The following is a 16,762-nucleotide window of genomic DNA, read 5'->3' on the forward strand; positions in this document are numbered from 1 at the left end:
GCCTTCTTTTTTATTCATAAAGGTAAAGGGACCCCTGACCATTAGGTCCAGTCGTGGCCGACTCTGGGGTTGCCGCGCTCATCTCGCTTTACTGGCCGAGGGAGCCGGCGTACAGCTTCTGGGTCATGTGGCCAGCATGACTAAGCCGCTTCTGGCGAACCAGAGCAGCGCATGGAAACGCCGTTTACCTTCCTGCCAGAGCGGTACCTATTTATCTACTTGCACTTTGACGTGCTTTTGAACTGCTAGGTTAGCAGGAGCAGGGACCGAGCAACGGGAGCTCACCCCGTCGCAGGGATTTGAACCGCCAACCTTCTGATTGGCAAATCCTAGGCTCTGTGGTTTAACCTACAGCGCCACCTGTGTCCCTTTTTTATTTATTGAGTGAGGTAAATTCCATACATTTGACTTTAAAGCAAGTGTGTGTGTGTGTGTGTGTGTGTGTGTGTGTGAGAGAGAGAGAGAGAGAGAGAGAGAGAGAGAGAGAGAGAGAGAGAAACTTGGGATATTACAATCACACCCATATTTTGGCCTTTCCCCAAATATTTAATGGGATGGTGGTGGCAGCAACCATACTTGCATTATTTGTTTTAGGGGGCATTTCTTTCCATTTCTTTCCCTTGCTTCTGCTACAGGACTTAAAACAACAACACATGGGACCATTAGAGGTTGGATTTCAGTTTTTCTTTTTAATGACAACCCTTGTTTTTGTGGTGTGGTTACATTTTATGCGCCTTAACTGTCTCCTTCTAAAGAAAGACTTATTTGAAATATTGCCAGCCCATAATATACTTGCCAGTTACTCTTTCTTTTTTAAATGCACACACATGAAAACTTCCAGTTACTTCTGCTGGAATTTTAGATAGGACCTACTGATTTGGGCTTGGCAAACCAATTTTAGGGGTGCTAAGACCACGTGTAATTTTGCACCCTGTAGGTGTGTGATTTCTGGCCATTAGATCTGAAAAGAAACACACATTTCTGAAACAAGCCGCCCTCCTGCATTTTCATAGATCCTACAATGCCAGATACCTTCCAGCAGATCCCCTGAAAAGTTGCCTCCAGAGCTCAATGAACCCTTCTTCCCTCTATATATCATAGAGCCTGATAGATTAGACATCCACGGTTCAAATCCACAAGGGGCAGGTCTTCATTTGAGCAACATTGAGTACCCCCCTTATAAGTCCTTGGAACTCCGTATGATAAACCCTTTTAGCTAGCTCCCACATCCACATTCATAATTTTATGAACATGAGGAGAGTACTGCTCCTCCTGTGAAGTTTACCAGCTGTGTTTAACTTTGGTTCCTGCCCCCTTCCCTTTTTAGCATCAATAACCTCTTTAACCTCCTTCAGCAGTTCCATCTATCACGGGGAAACTCTCAGTTTCTCCAAGAGCTAAAATGTCAGAAAATGGCCTTTCTTTCTCCCAACAGTTAGAGACACAGACACCACAGCCTGTTCTAGAAAGCCCAGACCTTGCTAGATGTGCTTTTTTGGGGGTCAGGAATGGTGAAGCATGAAAGTGTTATCCTTTTGCTGTGTGAAGAGGCGGTGTTGGTGCTACAACAGCTGCTTTTCTCCCCACCTCCCCATGGCCCTCCTTAGTCTAAGGACACTGGTGGCGTCACGTGCTGGCGGCTGCCTCATTCTCTAGGCTCACCCTCCGGCTTCCCTGCCTTTCCTCTTCCTCCTCTTCCTCACGGCAGCAGCTGAGCGCCACCTCATTCTCGTAGCAGAAGGAGGCGCGAGCAGCGGTGGCTCCTGCAGGGGGTGCCCTGTATTTGCGATGGCTCAGCTCCTTGGCGCTGCACGTTGGGGTTCCGGGCACCTCGTAGGTACGATGGAAGTGCTGGTAGTCAACCTCATAGTGGCCGCGCCGCTCAAAGAGCACAGGCTCAAAGCGGTGTCCCCAGCGCAGCTCGCCGGGCAGGTAGGAACTGCGGCACTGAGTGGTCATTGCCGTGGCTTCCACCATGCCTTCCAGGATGACCACCAGCTCAAAGTCCGCCTCGGCCAGGTCTGCAGGGCCGTACTCGTAGAGGGGGCTTTCGGAGTCGATCTCGTGCACAATCGTCACAGGCGACACCAGGAAAATGCGGTCGGTGCCGCTGTCGAAACCCACGTTGACATCGTTGTGGTCCAGAGGGATGTACTCGCCTTCGGGGGTCACCCGAGGCTGCGGGAGAGAAGGCAAAGGAAGGAGGGCATTATGTATGGAACAGGACTTGATAAATGTGTATTTGCGGTATGACTCAATATGCCCAGCAGCAGGGGTGCCAAGTGGAATAAAATTAAGGGGAGGGCCTCCAGGTAAGCCCTGCCCCGCATAACTGATCACATGATACGGCGCGCACACACCATTTGAATGACAATGCCCATCAATTTTGGGAGGGCCTGCCCTCCCAAATATTAGGGGCTGAAGACTCCTTGGCCCCTAGGATTTGGCTCCTATGACCCGCAGCCATTTCCAGGGTTGATTGGGAAAACTGCCACTGCAGTTGCTGAAATGGCTGCTGGCCACTGAAGACCACCTTTTTCTAAAACACAATTCCTACAAAGGATTCTGCTACAGGAAATAAGCAGCCTGCTTGCATATGTCAACTGGCCTCCTGTCCCTTCGAGAAGCACCACCCTCGTGTCTGTCTTTCCTTCCAGTCCCTTCCCTCTCTTACCTCAGACTCATTCATCTATTTATCTGTCTTGCCTTCCATCCCATAATACCAATGAGCTAAGTACTTGTTTTTCAAAAGCCAAGCCATGGATTCCCTACTTTTGAACATTTTGATATCTCTATGGTATGTGAATGGTGCCCTGGACCCCCTTGGTGGGTGGCCACCAATTGGGAGTTGCTGCCTTATACAAATACAGTGGCACCTTGGTTCTCAAACTTAATCCGTTCCAGGAGTCTGTTCGACTCCTGAAATGGTTCAAAAGCCAATGCGCGGTTTCCAATTGGCTGCAGGAGCTTCCTGCACTCAATCAGAAGCTGCGTAAGCTGCGTCGGACATTCAGCTTCCGAAAAACGTTTGCAGACCGGAGCACTCACTTCCGGGTTTGCGGTGTTCGGGAGCCAAGCTGTTTGAGTACCAAGAGCAGCTACAACATCCTCTTTCTAGCAACAGTCTGAAGAATATTCTCCACATCTGTTCACCTACCTCCCACAAACTTCTGTCCTTCTCTATCTAAAGTTCTTCATACAGCTTTGTTGCCTTTTATCTACTCATCCATTTTCCACCTTCTGGTTTAATCATCCCAGAAGAATCATTCAAAGGACTTCGAAAAACCATCTTGCTGCCGCCCAACTCCTGCCTTGCTCCGATAGTGCCATCCTTACCTGCAGCAGCTGTGCCCGAACATGGGCCTCCACCAGGTGGCTCTTGCGCAAGTTGGCCACACGCCACATGAGGCAGAGCTTCCCATCGCGCATGGCCACCACGGCTGTCTCACTGAAGACCAAGGTCTCGTTGCGCTTCTTGGGTTTGGCGATCTTGACCATGATGGCCCCAATGATGAAGGCGTCAATGATGCAACCCAGAATGCACTGCAGCACCACAGCCAGGACGGCGCATGGGCACTCCTCCGTCACACTGCGGAAGCCGTACCCGATGGAAGTCTGGGTCTCCAGGGAGAAGAGGAAGGCGGCCATGAAGCTGGTGACCTCAGAGAAGCAGGGCTTTGAGTTGGGAGGCTGCTCGGGGGCAAGGTCCCCATTCATGGCGGCAATGAGCCAGAAGGTGAAGCCAAAGACCAGCCAGGAGAGCACGAACGAGAGGCAGAAGATGAGGAACATCCACCGCCAGCGGATGTCCACACAAGTGGTGAAGATGTCTGTCAGGTACCGCTGGCCCTTCTCGCTCATGTTGACAAACTGCACGTTGCAGTGGCCGTCCTTCTTCACGAAACGGCTGCGCTGCCGGACGGGGGTGGGCCTGCCATTGTGGCAGCTGGTGGGGGATTCCACTGACTCCTCTTCCCGCAGCTCCCCCACCCCACCGCCCCCGCTGAAACGACGGATGGCTTTGGCCACCCCCATATCGGAGGGATTGGCCTTTGTCCCGGCCAAGGCTAGGCCGGGCTCGGGGGATTGGTGGCCCAGCCTGTGTGTTGTGCAGAAAAAAGCTGGTGTCAGGGAGGTGTTAGCAGGTGATAGTGTGGCGCTGCGCAGAATTGTCGCTTTTGAGTGACCTGAAAGCGGAAAGAGGGGAGAGTTGGCAAAGACCGTCACTGACTCACATCCATTAGCACATCTCCTTAACTCACTTTAAACTCCGATCCCCCCCCCCCCGCAAAAAAGGATGATAAGAAGCCAAAGGGAATTTAAAGTAAGGATTTGTGATTCGCTTCTACTTCATTTTAGGCCTGTTTCCTACCTTGTGATGTCATTTCACTACCACGATGCAATGGAGCCCGTTCTTGTGAATGTGTGGGCCACCCACTCTGCTAACAGGGCATCTTGGGCCTTAGAGGGTTTAAAAGCCATCTTAACTGGTGTGCACCACATTCCTCTCAAAGGCATATTTACTTTATCTTACAGAGCAGCTCAGGTCTTGCAAGGTGCTCTCCTTCCATCTAGGTTCTTAGGTTGTGAAAGTTGTTGAAACATCTCAACATTTGCAAAGCTTTATTACTGCTTATCTTTGCAATATGATTTTTGCTTGTCAATTCATTTTTTAAAAAAGGAGGGGTTGGAATTGAGATTTATATGGAAATCTGGAAGCCGTTATCTGGGGTGTGGGGGGATATGGTTCTTAGGCATTGAGAACAATACACATTATACTTTTTACATGTTTCAGAGCTGAGCAGTGGGACTGAAAAGAGATTGCAGGCTGGGACCTGGCTCAAACTAAGCCACAGTTTAATTTGATCCAAAAAAACAATCTTTCTTAAACGTGTATTCTTATTGGCAATAATTGTGCACCTCCTTCACTCCATCTTTCAGGCTTTATTGCGCCCAACACCTCTCTTCCTGATTTGCTTTCTTGTTTCTTTGCTTAACACCCACCTGCTGAAGAGTTCTGTTGAACTTGAAGGCTTGCTTGCCAGTAATTCCTAACTGCTACTCTTCCCAACATCTTTTGCAATTTTTTTTTTTTAAAGTCAAAAATCCAATTGAGAAACTAATCAGAAGAAAAGCTGGCAATCTTAACAGTAGCACTCTGGCTTATAACATTTTAAGAATGGTTTCATGCCTTTTCTCTACTCCTCACAATCTTGCTTGGTTGATCTCCCTTCCCAGAGAAACTGGGATTGCCAACTTTTGTTCCTGTTAAGGTTTCTCCATCTGTTTCAGTGTATCTGAAGAAGTGTGCATGCACACGAAAGCTTATACCCTGAATAAACTTAGTTGGTCTCTAAGGTGCTACTGGACAATTTTTTAATTCCCCCCCCCTTTCAACTCCATCTTTAACAGTTACACGACAGACAGAAATTCAGGGACTTACGCTTTTTTTCTGAAATGCAGGGATACAAAGAGCTTTCCCTGCATAAATTGCTACAATTCTTAAGTGCAGAGGTGTGTGTGTATATGGGGGAAATACACAACTATCGAGTAAGTCAACATCTCCTACTTTCTGCCGTACAGCACAATTTACTCCAATAGACCTTTCATTTCTCCCAGAGGTCCAAGCTATCCTGAAGCTCTATATTTCCACAGGGACAGTTCAGTGGAAGAGCCCATACTCTGCATGCAAAAGGTCCCAAGGTTCAGTCACTGGCGTCTCCAAGTAAGAAAGACCCGTGTCTGAAACCTGGGACAGCAACTGCCAGTCAACAGGTAACACTGAGGCAGCTTTTAATGTGACCACCCCTCCCAGAGCTGTCCTGATTCCTCGCTTCGTCCCATGCAAAGGCAGACAGCTGTGCAGAGAGTATTGTGGCAGGAGTACCTTTCCCTGATCCTACAGCACCGTGGTGCCTCCTGCAATTCTCTCTGGTGCACAGAAGCCTTGTTCTCTGTTGCACCTGGCCATCCTAGAAAACTCCACTCACCTTCACATGGATGTTGCTTCACCTGCACAAAGCCCTCAAGCCAATGGAGGGTCTTTGATTTGGCTCCTGTGGAAGGTTTGCCTTTTGCCTGGTGTGCCTAGAAAGCATGGTCTCTAGGGGAAAATTTTGGCTATTTATCTGGAAGCAAAGGGTGTGTGGCATGACACGCCAGGAGGCTGGGCCTCTTCCTCAAGAGTGAGTCCCCCTCAGGCCCTCTTCCAAGATGGCTTGCAACAGGTACCTCCAGGCCTCCGGGGCAAAGGAACCAGGCAAGACGACATCCAGCACCCGCAAGGGGCGGGGGGAAGATATAGAAGGAAGAAGCGAAGGCCAACACTATTTCTGTCAGAAAAAGAGAAGATTTATGTATAGGGGAGCAGTGAAAGCCCAGGTCCTTTTCAAAGCACCTGCGTCGTCATCCACGCATTATTCCACTTCTGAGGCGAGTCATTGCCAGAGTTCCAACGTTTAGGTTATGAAATGTTTAGATTAATCAGTGCAAAATCTTTTGATGGATTCAAAAGACACCTCCCAACAAAGTGGAAATTGTAGACATACAGTATCTTAATTCAAGAAGTTTTAACCTTCTGCCGGAGATAAATTACGCTACATTTTCAAGCACGAGATTTGACGTAGTGGCAAAGAAACAGAGGAGAATATGTAAGCTCATTCGCCATAAGCTGTCAAAACGAATATACCTCTATGTATGATCTTGCTTGTGTTTGCTTGTGTTTAATTTGGCTGCAGTATTATAATTTATTCTTGATTTTATTGCCCCGCGGTCAAGTTAATATTGTGTTATTTACTCAAACTGGTTGAACTATACGACTTTTGACTACAACAACTTACTGGGTGGCCAGCCCCATATTAGAAAAAGCATCTCCACTTTCCCCACCCGCAAGCCTCTCCCAAGAGATGCAACATACATGCATCATTTAAAAACAAGGAAAGTATGGTGTTTCCCCCCCTTCAGAAGTATTTTATTCCCATGTGAACCTAGGTAGGTTTAATTCATTAGGGCTGCAATCCTATACCTGATATCTTGGGAATAAGTCTCACTGAATGTAGTAGAACTTACTTCTGAGTAGACACACACACACACACACAATTTATTTAAAATATCTGCATATACCGCCCTGTTAAAATAATCCCAAGACACTGTACAATAAAACAATTGAGTGTGATCCAATTCAATTTATGTATTGCTTCAAGCTGCAAGAAAGGGTCATGAAGCGATTGACAGGTGCAGAAGCATCCAAAACATACAATAAAAAAATCCATCGAAACAAAACAAATATACTAAAAGTGTTCATCCACAAAAATGATACGAAAACAGAAAATGACCACTGCAGCCCCATAAGCATGAACACCAAAAAGAACAATCCAAAACCAGACCACTAGTACTGTCCAAATGCCTGGGAGAGTATCTTATTTGCCTGGTGTTAAAAGGCACCAGGCAAACCTCCTGAATGAGAGCATTCCACAGCTGAGGGGCCACCACAGAAAAGGCCCTTTGAATTGAATTCAAAAACAATTCAATATACTGTAAAACAATCAAATGAAAAGAATTTGTCATAATTACAGTAACCAGATATGGTTCAACTGGTATCTAAAGTCAGGGAAAATGTGAGTGAACAAATGCTTTAAATAGCTGCTGGAAGCTCACCACATATCTCAATGGGGAGCTCATTCCACAGGCCTTGTCGCCTTCAAGTTGTTGTGAGATGAACTTCTCTAAAATGAGGCATAATTATTAGAGCCGACTCGCCAATTCTTACTGAATAGGAAGGTCTATTTGGCAGAAGGCATTCTTTCAGCCAACTTTGCCCTAAGTTGCTCAGATTTGGTTTGCTACTGCAGATATTATAAGCGCATGGCACAGTGTTCCACTATCAGTCTGGTCATGACATTTTGCTACAGCTTCCATACCAGCCTTGAGGGCAGCCCCACACAGAGTGCATTGCAGTAGACCAGACCTGAGGCTACAGATACTTGGATCACTGTGGCTTTGCAATCATGGTCCAGGAAGGGTTGTAACTGGTGCACCCGCCAAAGCAAGAAAAAAAGAAGCCACTGAGACCACTTGGGCATAGTTAGATCAAACCCTGTTCACCCACCCAGGTCTCCATAATACACACCAATTTAGCTACATTATCCATGATGAGACAGTGTATAACTGGGATCTTATTATGAACTGATCTGGCATTAAATACCAGCGCCACCACACTGGAAGGCCCAGCAACCCACCTGAGATATGGAGAAAGTGTCAGAAGAGATGGCCTGAGCACATTTCTATTCCTTTCTTGTTGATGACTTCCTCCCCACCCCACCTTCTTCCCTGGCCTTAAACACAGTGATTAGGGCATCCTTGCCATTCTTCCCTCTGCCAAGCACACCCTTCATGAGTCAACATATTTCGACCAGCACACCCTACACACTTAGGGAGTTGTTCAGCAACCAACGTAAAACACCACCAGGCACACCCATCAACACACATCCACCTTCACCCTGACCTCTCCTAACCGACTCCAAGTTCATCACAACACATACACATATTAGGATCCCATCTACCACTTTGCCAGTGGCCACAACACACTGAGCAGGACAATGTACAGGGTTCTGTCAACACCCAAGGCCCACAAAAACAGCCCCCCTCATCTACTCATCACTTGCTCCATGATTCACAGTCTACAGAGTCACTAGCCAGGCCTGTCGTCTCAGGGGACACAGCCAAATATCCCAGTTCCTACCCAAGGCATTAGTGTAGTTCACATTCCAACCACTGTGGGCGCTCTCTACTTTCACCCAGGAGCAACTCACATGGCATTCAAGTCAACTCAAACCTACACGTACCTACCTCAAACCTACAAGTAACCACAAAAACTAAAAGGGGTGGCAGTGACAGCACCTCCACACCCCCAGCCTTATCCTCCCTTGCCCTGAGACAAGAAGCTCATGGGATGGTAGCGTCAGAGGGTATCAATGAGGTGGCCAGTTTTTATGAATGTTCCTTCCTTAGCAGCACAGTAGACCATTTACTAGAAAGCAGCGTCTCCTATGGGGAATGGGGCCTGGTGTTTTGAGCCACCTCTCCTTACTCCCGACGGTCTGGCTGCAGTTACCCACTTGCAACTGTATAGGATTGCATTGTAAGCAATGGATTAACTACAACTCCTGTGATTGGTGGAGGCTTCTTTAGTTCAGTTATGGTGACATAGGATTATAAAACACCAGCCCTGTTGCTGGCTTTGCCCGTTTTGGGCTCACAACAAGGTGGTGGTGAAGAGAGTAGGTCACCCCCACCCAAACTTACACCTGATGCTTGTGGCAGGAATGTTGTTCTACTACAGAGGGATCATGACTCTATATGTGGAACCCGGGACTTCTTTATCTCATGGAAGGGGAACCTGTTGCCCTCCAGATGTTGTTCAGCCAGATGTGGCTCTCCACTGTTCTTGGCCGCTGCTCATACTGCCTGAGCCTGATGGGCGTTGGAGTCCAACAACATTCAAAGGGCCACAGGTTCCCCACCCCTACTTTAGATTAAGGAATCCATAGGTTTTTTAAAAAACAATGGTTGATTTTCATTCTCGTAGATGCATCTTTAGACACTCAGTGTTCCTGGTGCCTTGTATTTTTCTGCCGTTATATATAGGTACATCCCTGCCTGTGTGACCTTTGTTTCTCCAGCTCTATCCTTTCCTACAAAGGACTTCTGTTGCACCCTTCCTTTCCACTGAGCATGGAACTACCTCACAAACAATCCACACTTTCTTCGGCCTTTGCCACAACCAACCTAGTCCTCTCCTGAAACTAAGCTTGCATATGTATTACAGAGTCAGCCCAGCATGGCTCTAACCTGTCTCACAGAGTTGTTCTGATAATAAAAAAGATGGAGACACCATGTATACAGTCCTGGACTCCTCAGAGGAATCTATAAATGTAATTAGGAGCAACTCAGCGGAAAGCATCTCTTTTTATCCTCGCTTTCATCTTTGTAAAGTTGCAGATTGTAGCTCCTTGAGGCAGGCACCTGCTTTCTTCCTTTTAATAAAATGCAATGCAGGTTGATAGCGCTATGCATATACAAATAAAAATAGCCCTCTTTCACAAACCAGTCATGCTCCCCATTTTCTTAGCACCCACATCTCCTGGCTGCCTCATTCTTTTTTTTTCGTTTTGCCATCCTCCCTGTGTTTCCTCATGGTTCCAAGAAAACCCAGGAGTCCTGCTTCCCGTTCTTCCAATTTATTCCTGATTGCTGATAGTGATATAAATGGGTTGGGCTTGAGCAGAGATGGCCAAATTTTAATCTGGGAATGCTTCAAAAAAAGTAGTCAAAGTGTCATTTATAAAGGAAAAAGGGAGATCATTTCCAATAAATGCATTCCATATTGTTCCACGTTCCCTACTCCCCCGAGGAAAAGCAACATGTATATGCTCTGCCTTCCTTTGGGAGAACTCTGGAGACTTGAGGCACCTATGTTATATTTGCTTTATTTACCCATATAAAAGCAGAACATAATTGAAGGCAAGGAAGCCAGGCCAAAGGTCCGCAGAGAGCAACTTGGCTAGTGCCCCAAGACTGCCCCCGCTAGTTTCGACCAGCTCCAGCTAGAAACTCTATCTGTCTCTGTCTTAAAAGCTGCCAACTGCTGTTTCTCACACATGCACCCCCACGGCACTAAGACATGGCCCCAGGGTGTGGTTTGAAGACATACAGAGCAGCAACCTTGCTGAACTCGGAGGGTCCAGTCAGAGCCTCGATGGGAAACAAATTGGGAATCCTAAGCACACCGCCTCAAAAAATTATATAATGGGGAAAATGAGGTAGGATATTGTCATGGATCTGGGGTACCAAAGTCTGCTACTGAATGGCAGAAATTAATAAATGGTAGTACTGAGATAATATTCGGGATATGAAGGGAAAATACAAGCTGCAGAACTTGTGCCAGACAAGAAATTCCTGGGTTAGCTTATGCAAACCAGCCTGGCTGCTCTAGCTAAGTGCGAAGTGGGATGCCAGGTATTGGGCCATTAAAGGCCACTGGCAATTCAAAAAGCTATCTTTCCCCCCTACTCAGAGGTGTGGACAGAGGCAGGAGAATTGGCAGGTTGCCAAGGTGATGGGGGGGCATGATATCACAGAAAAATGTGCCCTTTTTGAAATCTGAAGGTGTTCTGAGAACAAAAAGGAGGAAGTACAGTGGTACCTTGGGTTACATACGCTTCAGGTTACAGACTCCACTAACCCAGAAATAGTACCTCGGGTTAAGAACTTTGCTTCAGGATGAGAACAGAAATCATGCTCTGGCGGCGCGGCGGCAGCAGGAGGCCCCATTAGCTAAAGAACAGTTTCAGGTTAAGAACAGACCTCCGGAACGAATTAAGTACTTAACCCGAGGTACCACTGTAGTCGGAATCCATCTTGGCACTGGCTGGAGGAGGCTGCACCGAGAGACCGGAAGCTATGACTGGCTGCTGCTATGGGCGCAAGCTTGCTGAAGTATGAGAGGGGCAATGAGAGACATCCTTGGGGTATAATGTTTTGCACCCCCTCTGTTGAAGACTTTAGGTGTAAACATGTGTAAAATAAACCATATTTCTTAAAGACACCAGCCTCCACTGTGCCTTGATTTTCCCTACAGAAACACAACCCTGGGTGAGTGCCAGGAACCCCCTGGAATCTTGCTACTGCTTGGCAGAGATTCGAGGTGGCACACAACCTCCGTAACAATATAAATGTAAGGGGGGCGGGAGAAACCCTCCCTGTCCTTGGGTGGGAAAGTGCCGGCTTCTCTAAACTCTGATGGGTGCAAAAACACAGGGAGTATCAGAAAACCACCTGCTAACTATATACCTACGTTGGTAAAGTGTCAACCGACAAACCTGGTCTGCTATTAGGCTGCGAATACACCATGCATTTAGGGGACGCGGGTGGCGCTGTGGGTTAAACCACAGAGCCTAGGACTTGCCGATCAGAAGGTCAGCGGTTCGAATCCCCATGACGGGGTGAGCTCCCCTTTGCTGGGTCCTTGCCCCTGCCAACCTAGCAGTTCGAAAGCACACCAGTGCAAGTAGATAAATAGGTACCGCTCCGGCGGGAAGGTAAACAGCATTTCCATGCGCTGCTCTGGTTCACCAGAAGCGGCTTAGTCATGCTGGCCACATGACCCGGAAGCTGTATGCCGGCTCCCTCGGTCAATAAAGCAAGATGAGCGCCGCAACCTCTGAGTCGGTCACAACTGGACCTAATGGTCAGGAGTCCCTTTACCTTTACCTTACACCATGCATTTAAAGAACACCCCCATCCCCAATCATCACTGGAACGATAGAATACCCATATCACAAGGACAATTTCCAGCACCCTTAACAAACTATAGTTCCCAGGATTCTTGGGGTAGGGTGTGGGGCGCGCAGTTTAAATTATATGGTGTGCATGCAGCCTTACAGCAATCCAGCTAATGCAGGAATAGCCTGCCAGAAGGGTACAGCGATACCCTTTCAGGGTTTGAATAAATGCAAATCCTCATATTAATGCTGTGTCAAGCATATGAGCCTCTTAATACATATTGAGCCTCGAGGAATACATATTGCTAGATGGCAACTGCTTTATCAGAAGGTGAGTTTATCTTGCAAAATACGCTTCTGTCAATACAGTGCCTACCACTGTTGGAACGGGGCCCCTGAAGCTGATTTTCTTGGGACCTGCCAAGCAACCAGGATTCCTGTATTCTGCTCTGTTGCAGCTCTAAGCCTTTGCTCAGCGGAGCACCCAGTCCCTGCGCTCGCAGTGACACGCGCATGGGAAGCTTATGCTTCCAAATAAAGCCGATGCTGGGCTTAGCGCTTGGATAAGTGGAATTTCATGACAAAGTCAGTACCTAATCTCATACAAGATTTCTGGCCCAAAACACACTTCTCCCTCCCTCCCTCCGCTATTCACTGGCTGGACATAAGCAGGAACCTGCCAGGGGAAAAGGCTTCATAGGCAGGGCTGCATGCATTTTTTATTATTATTTTTTTGCAAATTTGGAGAAAGTGCAGGATTTGGGAGCAGGGTCAGAAATCAGCACTCTGAGATCTCTCCTTTCATTTGGCGGAAAAAAAAAGAGAAAAAGACGAATGAGTTTCAAGTGTCCCCCAAAGACAATCATGGCCTTTTGGCCTAAAACTCAGGGAATTACTTGATGGGGCAAATTTCACCTTTTGATCTGGACACGTAAAGCTAGACCTATGTTACAAGAGGTGGTAAAAATAACTAGCAGGAACTGAAAAACCTGCCTGGTTATGTTAATGATGATAGCTGAGATATACCGCTGAAGATTAAGAGATATATGCAGCTATCTAGTGGGGCCATATTTCACTGTAGTGCTGACAAGCCCTCATTTGGTTTTAGCATAATTCTAACCCTGAAATGAAAAGTTATTTTTAAGTGCTGGTGGTACACGAATTAATTCCTGAAGACTTCCAAAGCAGTGATTTTTTAAAATAATAATAATAATAATAAATGTTATAGAAACAGGCATGCAATTTATAGCACAATTCAGAAGGAAAGCTTCTCTTGCACAGTCGCACTGTTCAGACGCTCTCCGAATTTGTGCACCGATGGGGAGTGGGATTGTGACAACTCATGGTTACTAGCCTTGCTTCCATCCTGTACACACACATTGTCCTCAGCAGGAAAGAGCATGCATGTGCACCAGTTGCACAGAAATATGCTCTGGGAACCTCTCAATGATCAGTATATTGCAGGAGGGAATCCAGCACATACCGGAACTTTAGATTTGTGCACGACGCGGATTAAAGGGCTCTGTCACTCAAGAGCAACAAATCCACTTGGATTTTTCGAGGTTTGGAAAGTGACAAGGATCAGCACTGAAAAGTGTGGGGGTGAACAAATGACTAGCAGGAAGACGTGTATACATATCAGGATGGATTCAGAATGAAAGCTCATTCCTGGATAATTGCCCTGAAAACAAATGAGAATGGATGCTCACATACCCTCCAACATAGAGAGGCATTTTCATCTGGGGAATGTTGGAGGTAACCAGCTCCCCTCTTTCCCCTCTCCCCTGGGCTCAGCGGCCTGTGTCGTGTTGCTGATGTCATGGCAGATATTGCTGCCCTGTGAGTTCCTCAACTTCCTGCCGCTCAGGCTGAGGGCACCACTGGCTGCCTCCTGTTCCTGTTCCTGCTCCAAGGATTGCATCCAAGACCCGTCCAAGAGGCAGTGCCACTGCCACCAGGACATCTGCTTCCTCTTCCTGCTCTTCCTCCTCTGCCACTGCCAGCACTTCCGTCGCCATTTTCCCCACCTCCCACTCTTTCCTCTCTCACGAGCCCTGCTGTACTTTGCATGCTCCATGGCAGCCAGCAGCAGGGGAAATGGGATAGAAGCCTGTGTCAGTCAGGGAGGGCAGAAGTGTCTAGGGAAACAGGAAGGGGAAAATGGAAGTCCCTTTCTTGCCAACCTTCCCTCGCACTCTAGGAATGGCAGCTCTGTTGCTGCTGCTAAAGCATTATGGAGCCAAGTGGCAGGAACCTTTCAGCTGCTCTGGGGGTATTGTTGGGAACTCTCCATGAGACCGTGAGAGGGCAAGATGGCTAGCGGGTTCTGGTGATGGTCCCAGCAAAATCGGGGTAGTTGGAGGGTATGTACTCAATAAAGACAGGATATATAATCTCACTTCTATGTAAGCTTTGTGCAAGCAATTTGGGATGAAGGCCCATCGAACAGGTTGTCTGGAGAGGTCCTCCGTCTGTGTGATCACATCTTGGATAGGCAGGGCTTATGATCACATGTTGTGCGAGATTTTGCTTCTGCTTCTGTGGGAAGGAGTAAGCTGCGTAATAATGGACTGTTCAAAGAGCCAAAGTAGTCATCACAAATTTAGCAATCAGGCCATGTGGTTTTTGTGTTGTTTTTGTTTTTCTTAAAATAGGCATTCCCTCTGTTGTCATGAGGAGGTGATCCAATGAAAATCTTTCTCCCTGCACGACAGTTAGGATTGGTATAATGCATTTCCCCATTTCTCATGCAGTGGTCCTGATAAAAATTGGCGTTCTCTATACTTTGTATTAAGGGACGCAGGTGGCACTGTGGGTTAAACCACAGAGCCTAGGACTTGCCGATCAGAAGTTCGGCGGTTCGAATCCCCGTGACAGGGTGAGCTCCCGTTGCTCGGTCCCTGCTCCTGCCAACCTAGCAGTTCGAAAGCACGTCAAAGTGCAAGTAGATAAATAGGTACTGCTCTGGTGGGAAGGTGAATGGCGTTTCTGTGTGCTGCTCTGGTTTGCCAGAAGTGGCTTAGTCATGCTGGCCACATGACCCGGAAGCTGTCTGCGGACAAACGCCTGCTCCCTCGGCCTATAGAGTGAGATGAGCGCACAACCTCAGAGTAGTTCATGACTGGACCTAATGGTCAGGGGTACCTTTACCTTTATACTTTGTATTTATTTATTTTTTAAAAGATTCTGTGCCATCATTAAAGTAAAATATAGCTGGCCTCATGGAGGAACCTTTGGAAAGATTGCTTGTGTGCGTTGGTATCTTTACCATCAGCTAGAATGTCAGCTCCAGCTGCGGCTCAATCTACCTCTTTCCTAGGGAGACAAAAGCCTGTAATAAGGACCCCCAGGGCCCAGAAGGAGTTGCCATATAAACTACTCCCCACTCCCACCTGTTCCATTCCACCACCTGTAACATTCTGTAATTGTGGGTGGGTTTTAATGGTAAGCTGCTTTGGGTGCCAACCTTGGTTGAAAAGAGAGGTATAATAAAAAATTACAAACCAACGAGCCAAATGCAAAAATAGAGACACACTATAATCTTTTCATGGAGTGGAGAGGCAATCTCCTTGGAGGACAGCAGCACTGTCCTGGCTTTGGGCAGTTGTTTGTGAAATGCATTCCCTGTGTCCAGTTTGGAGTGGGCCAGAGCATGCCAGGAGGAGCCATTAAAACAGGGAAAGACCTGTAGTCTTCCAGATGTTGCACCCATCTTCCCAGATGGCTGCCCATCCCAGGGGTTGGAGTCCAATAACATCTGGAAGGGTGCACAGGTATCCGAATCTTGCATGAAAAGAGAGCAGGGAATACCTATAGGCCAAGTTTGCCTTCAGTAGCACTTTCGCACCACGTCTCACAGGATTCACCCCAAGGCCTTAAATCAGGTCACCTTCCATTTCAGCCCCTTTGTTGCCTGATATCTTCCTCTTTCTCTTGATTCCAGTTTACTGCCCTGCTCTCAGATCTGACCAGCAGCCTGGGATTGGCTAATGTTCAGAGCCTTAGGGCAGAATAAAGGAACATTTTTTGTTCACTGTTTGATCTGAAGGAGATAAGAAGCACATCTATTTCTGTCAGGGAGTTCTGATGGGGCCCTGAGCTGGCTACTATTTTGCCTCAGGTGTACCTACGTGCAAAACTGTGAGAGAAAAAGCTGAAGTGAGGTCCTTATCTCAGCCTCGTTGGCTGCAGATGGCAAGAGGTCTTCCCCAGATATGTTGGGTATTTGAGGCTGTCTGAGGTAATTTTTTACTGTGACCATCTAGTGTCTCTGCAAGGAGAATCTCTGTACATCTCAGGAGATGATGATGATAGATAGATAGATAGATAGATAGATAGATAGATAGATCGTCTCACATTCTTTCATAAATGATGGCAAATTATTGTGCCAACAAGGAAACAAATCAAGAGCACTTGAAGAATTTCTGGATTGCGGGGACTATCCATATAAGCCTTGTCATACAATTGAGTAATCTCTGAGT

At 47.2% G+C, this 16,762-nt stretch overlaps 1 protein-coding gene across 2 annotated transcripts in view; it reads right to left on the reverse strand.

Moving 5' to 3' along the window:
- Positions 1-669: 669 nt before the first annotated feature.
- KCNJ14 (potassium inwardly rectifying channel subfamily J member 14) overlaps positions 670-16,762 on the reverse strand; it is a 31,355-nt gene continuing 15,262 nt past the window's right edge. Inside the window, exons 1-3 of one of the 2 annotated variants that reach the window (XM_081837444.1) lie at positions 6,013-6,088; positions 3,337-4,187; positions 670-2,178 (exon numbers count right to left, since the gene is read on the reverse strand). In XM_081837444.1, the coding sequence (XP_081693570.1) occupies positions 1,627-2,178; positions 3,337-4,035 (1,251 nt within the window). In that variant the 5' untranslated portion in view covers positions 4,036-4,187; positions 6,013-6,088 and the 3' untranslated portion in view covers positions 670-1,626. Of the gene's footprint in view, positions 2,179-3,336; positions 4,188-6,012; positions 6,089-16,762 lie in introns of those variants that run through there. The other variant, XM_081837443.1, reaches the window with a different exon arrangement.

This window comes from Podarcis erhardii (assembly GCF_964252035.2).
Source record: "Podarcis erhardii genome assembly, chromosome: 13".
Taxonomy (NCBI): domain Eukaryota; kingdom Metazoa; phylum Chordata; class Lepidosauria; order Squamata; family Lacertidae; genus Podarcis; species Podarcis erhardii.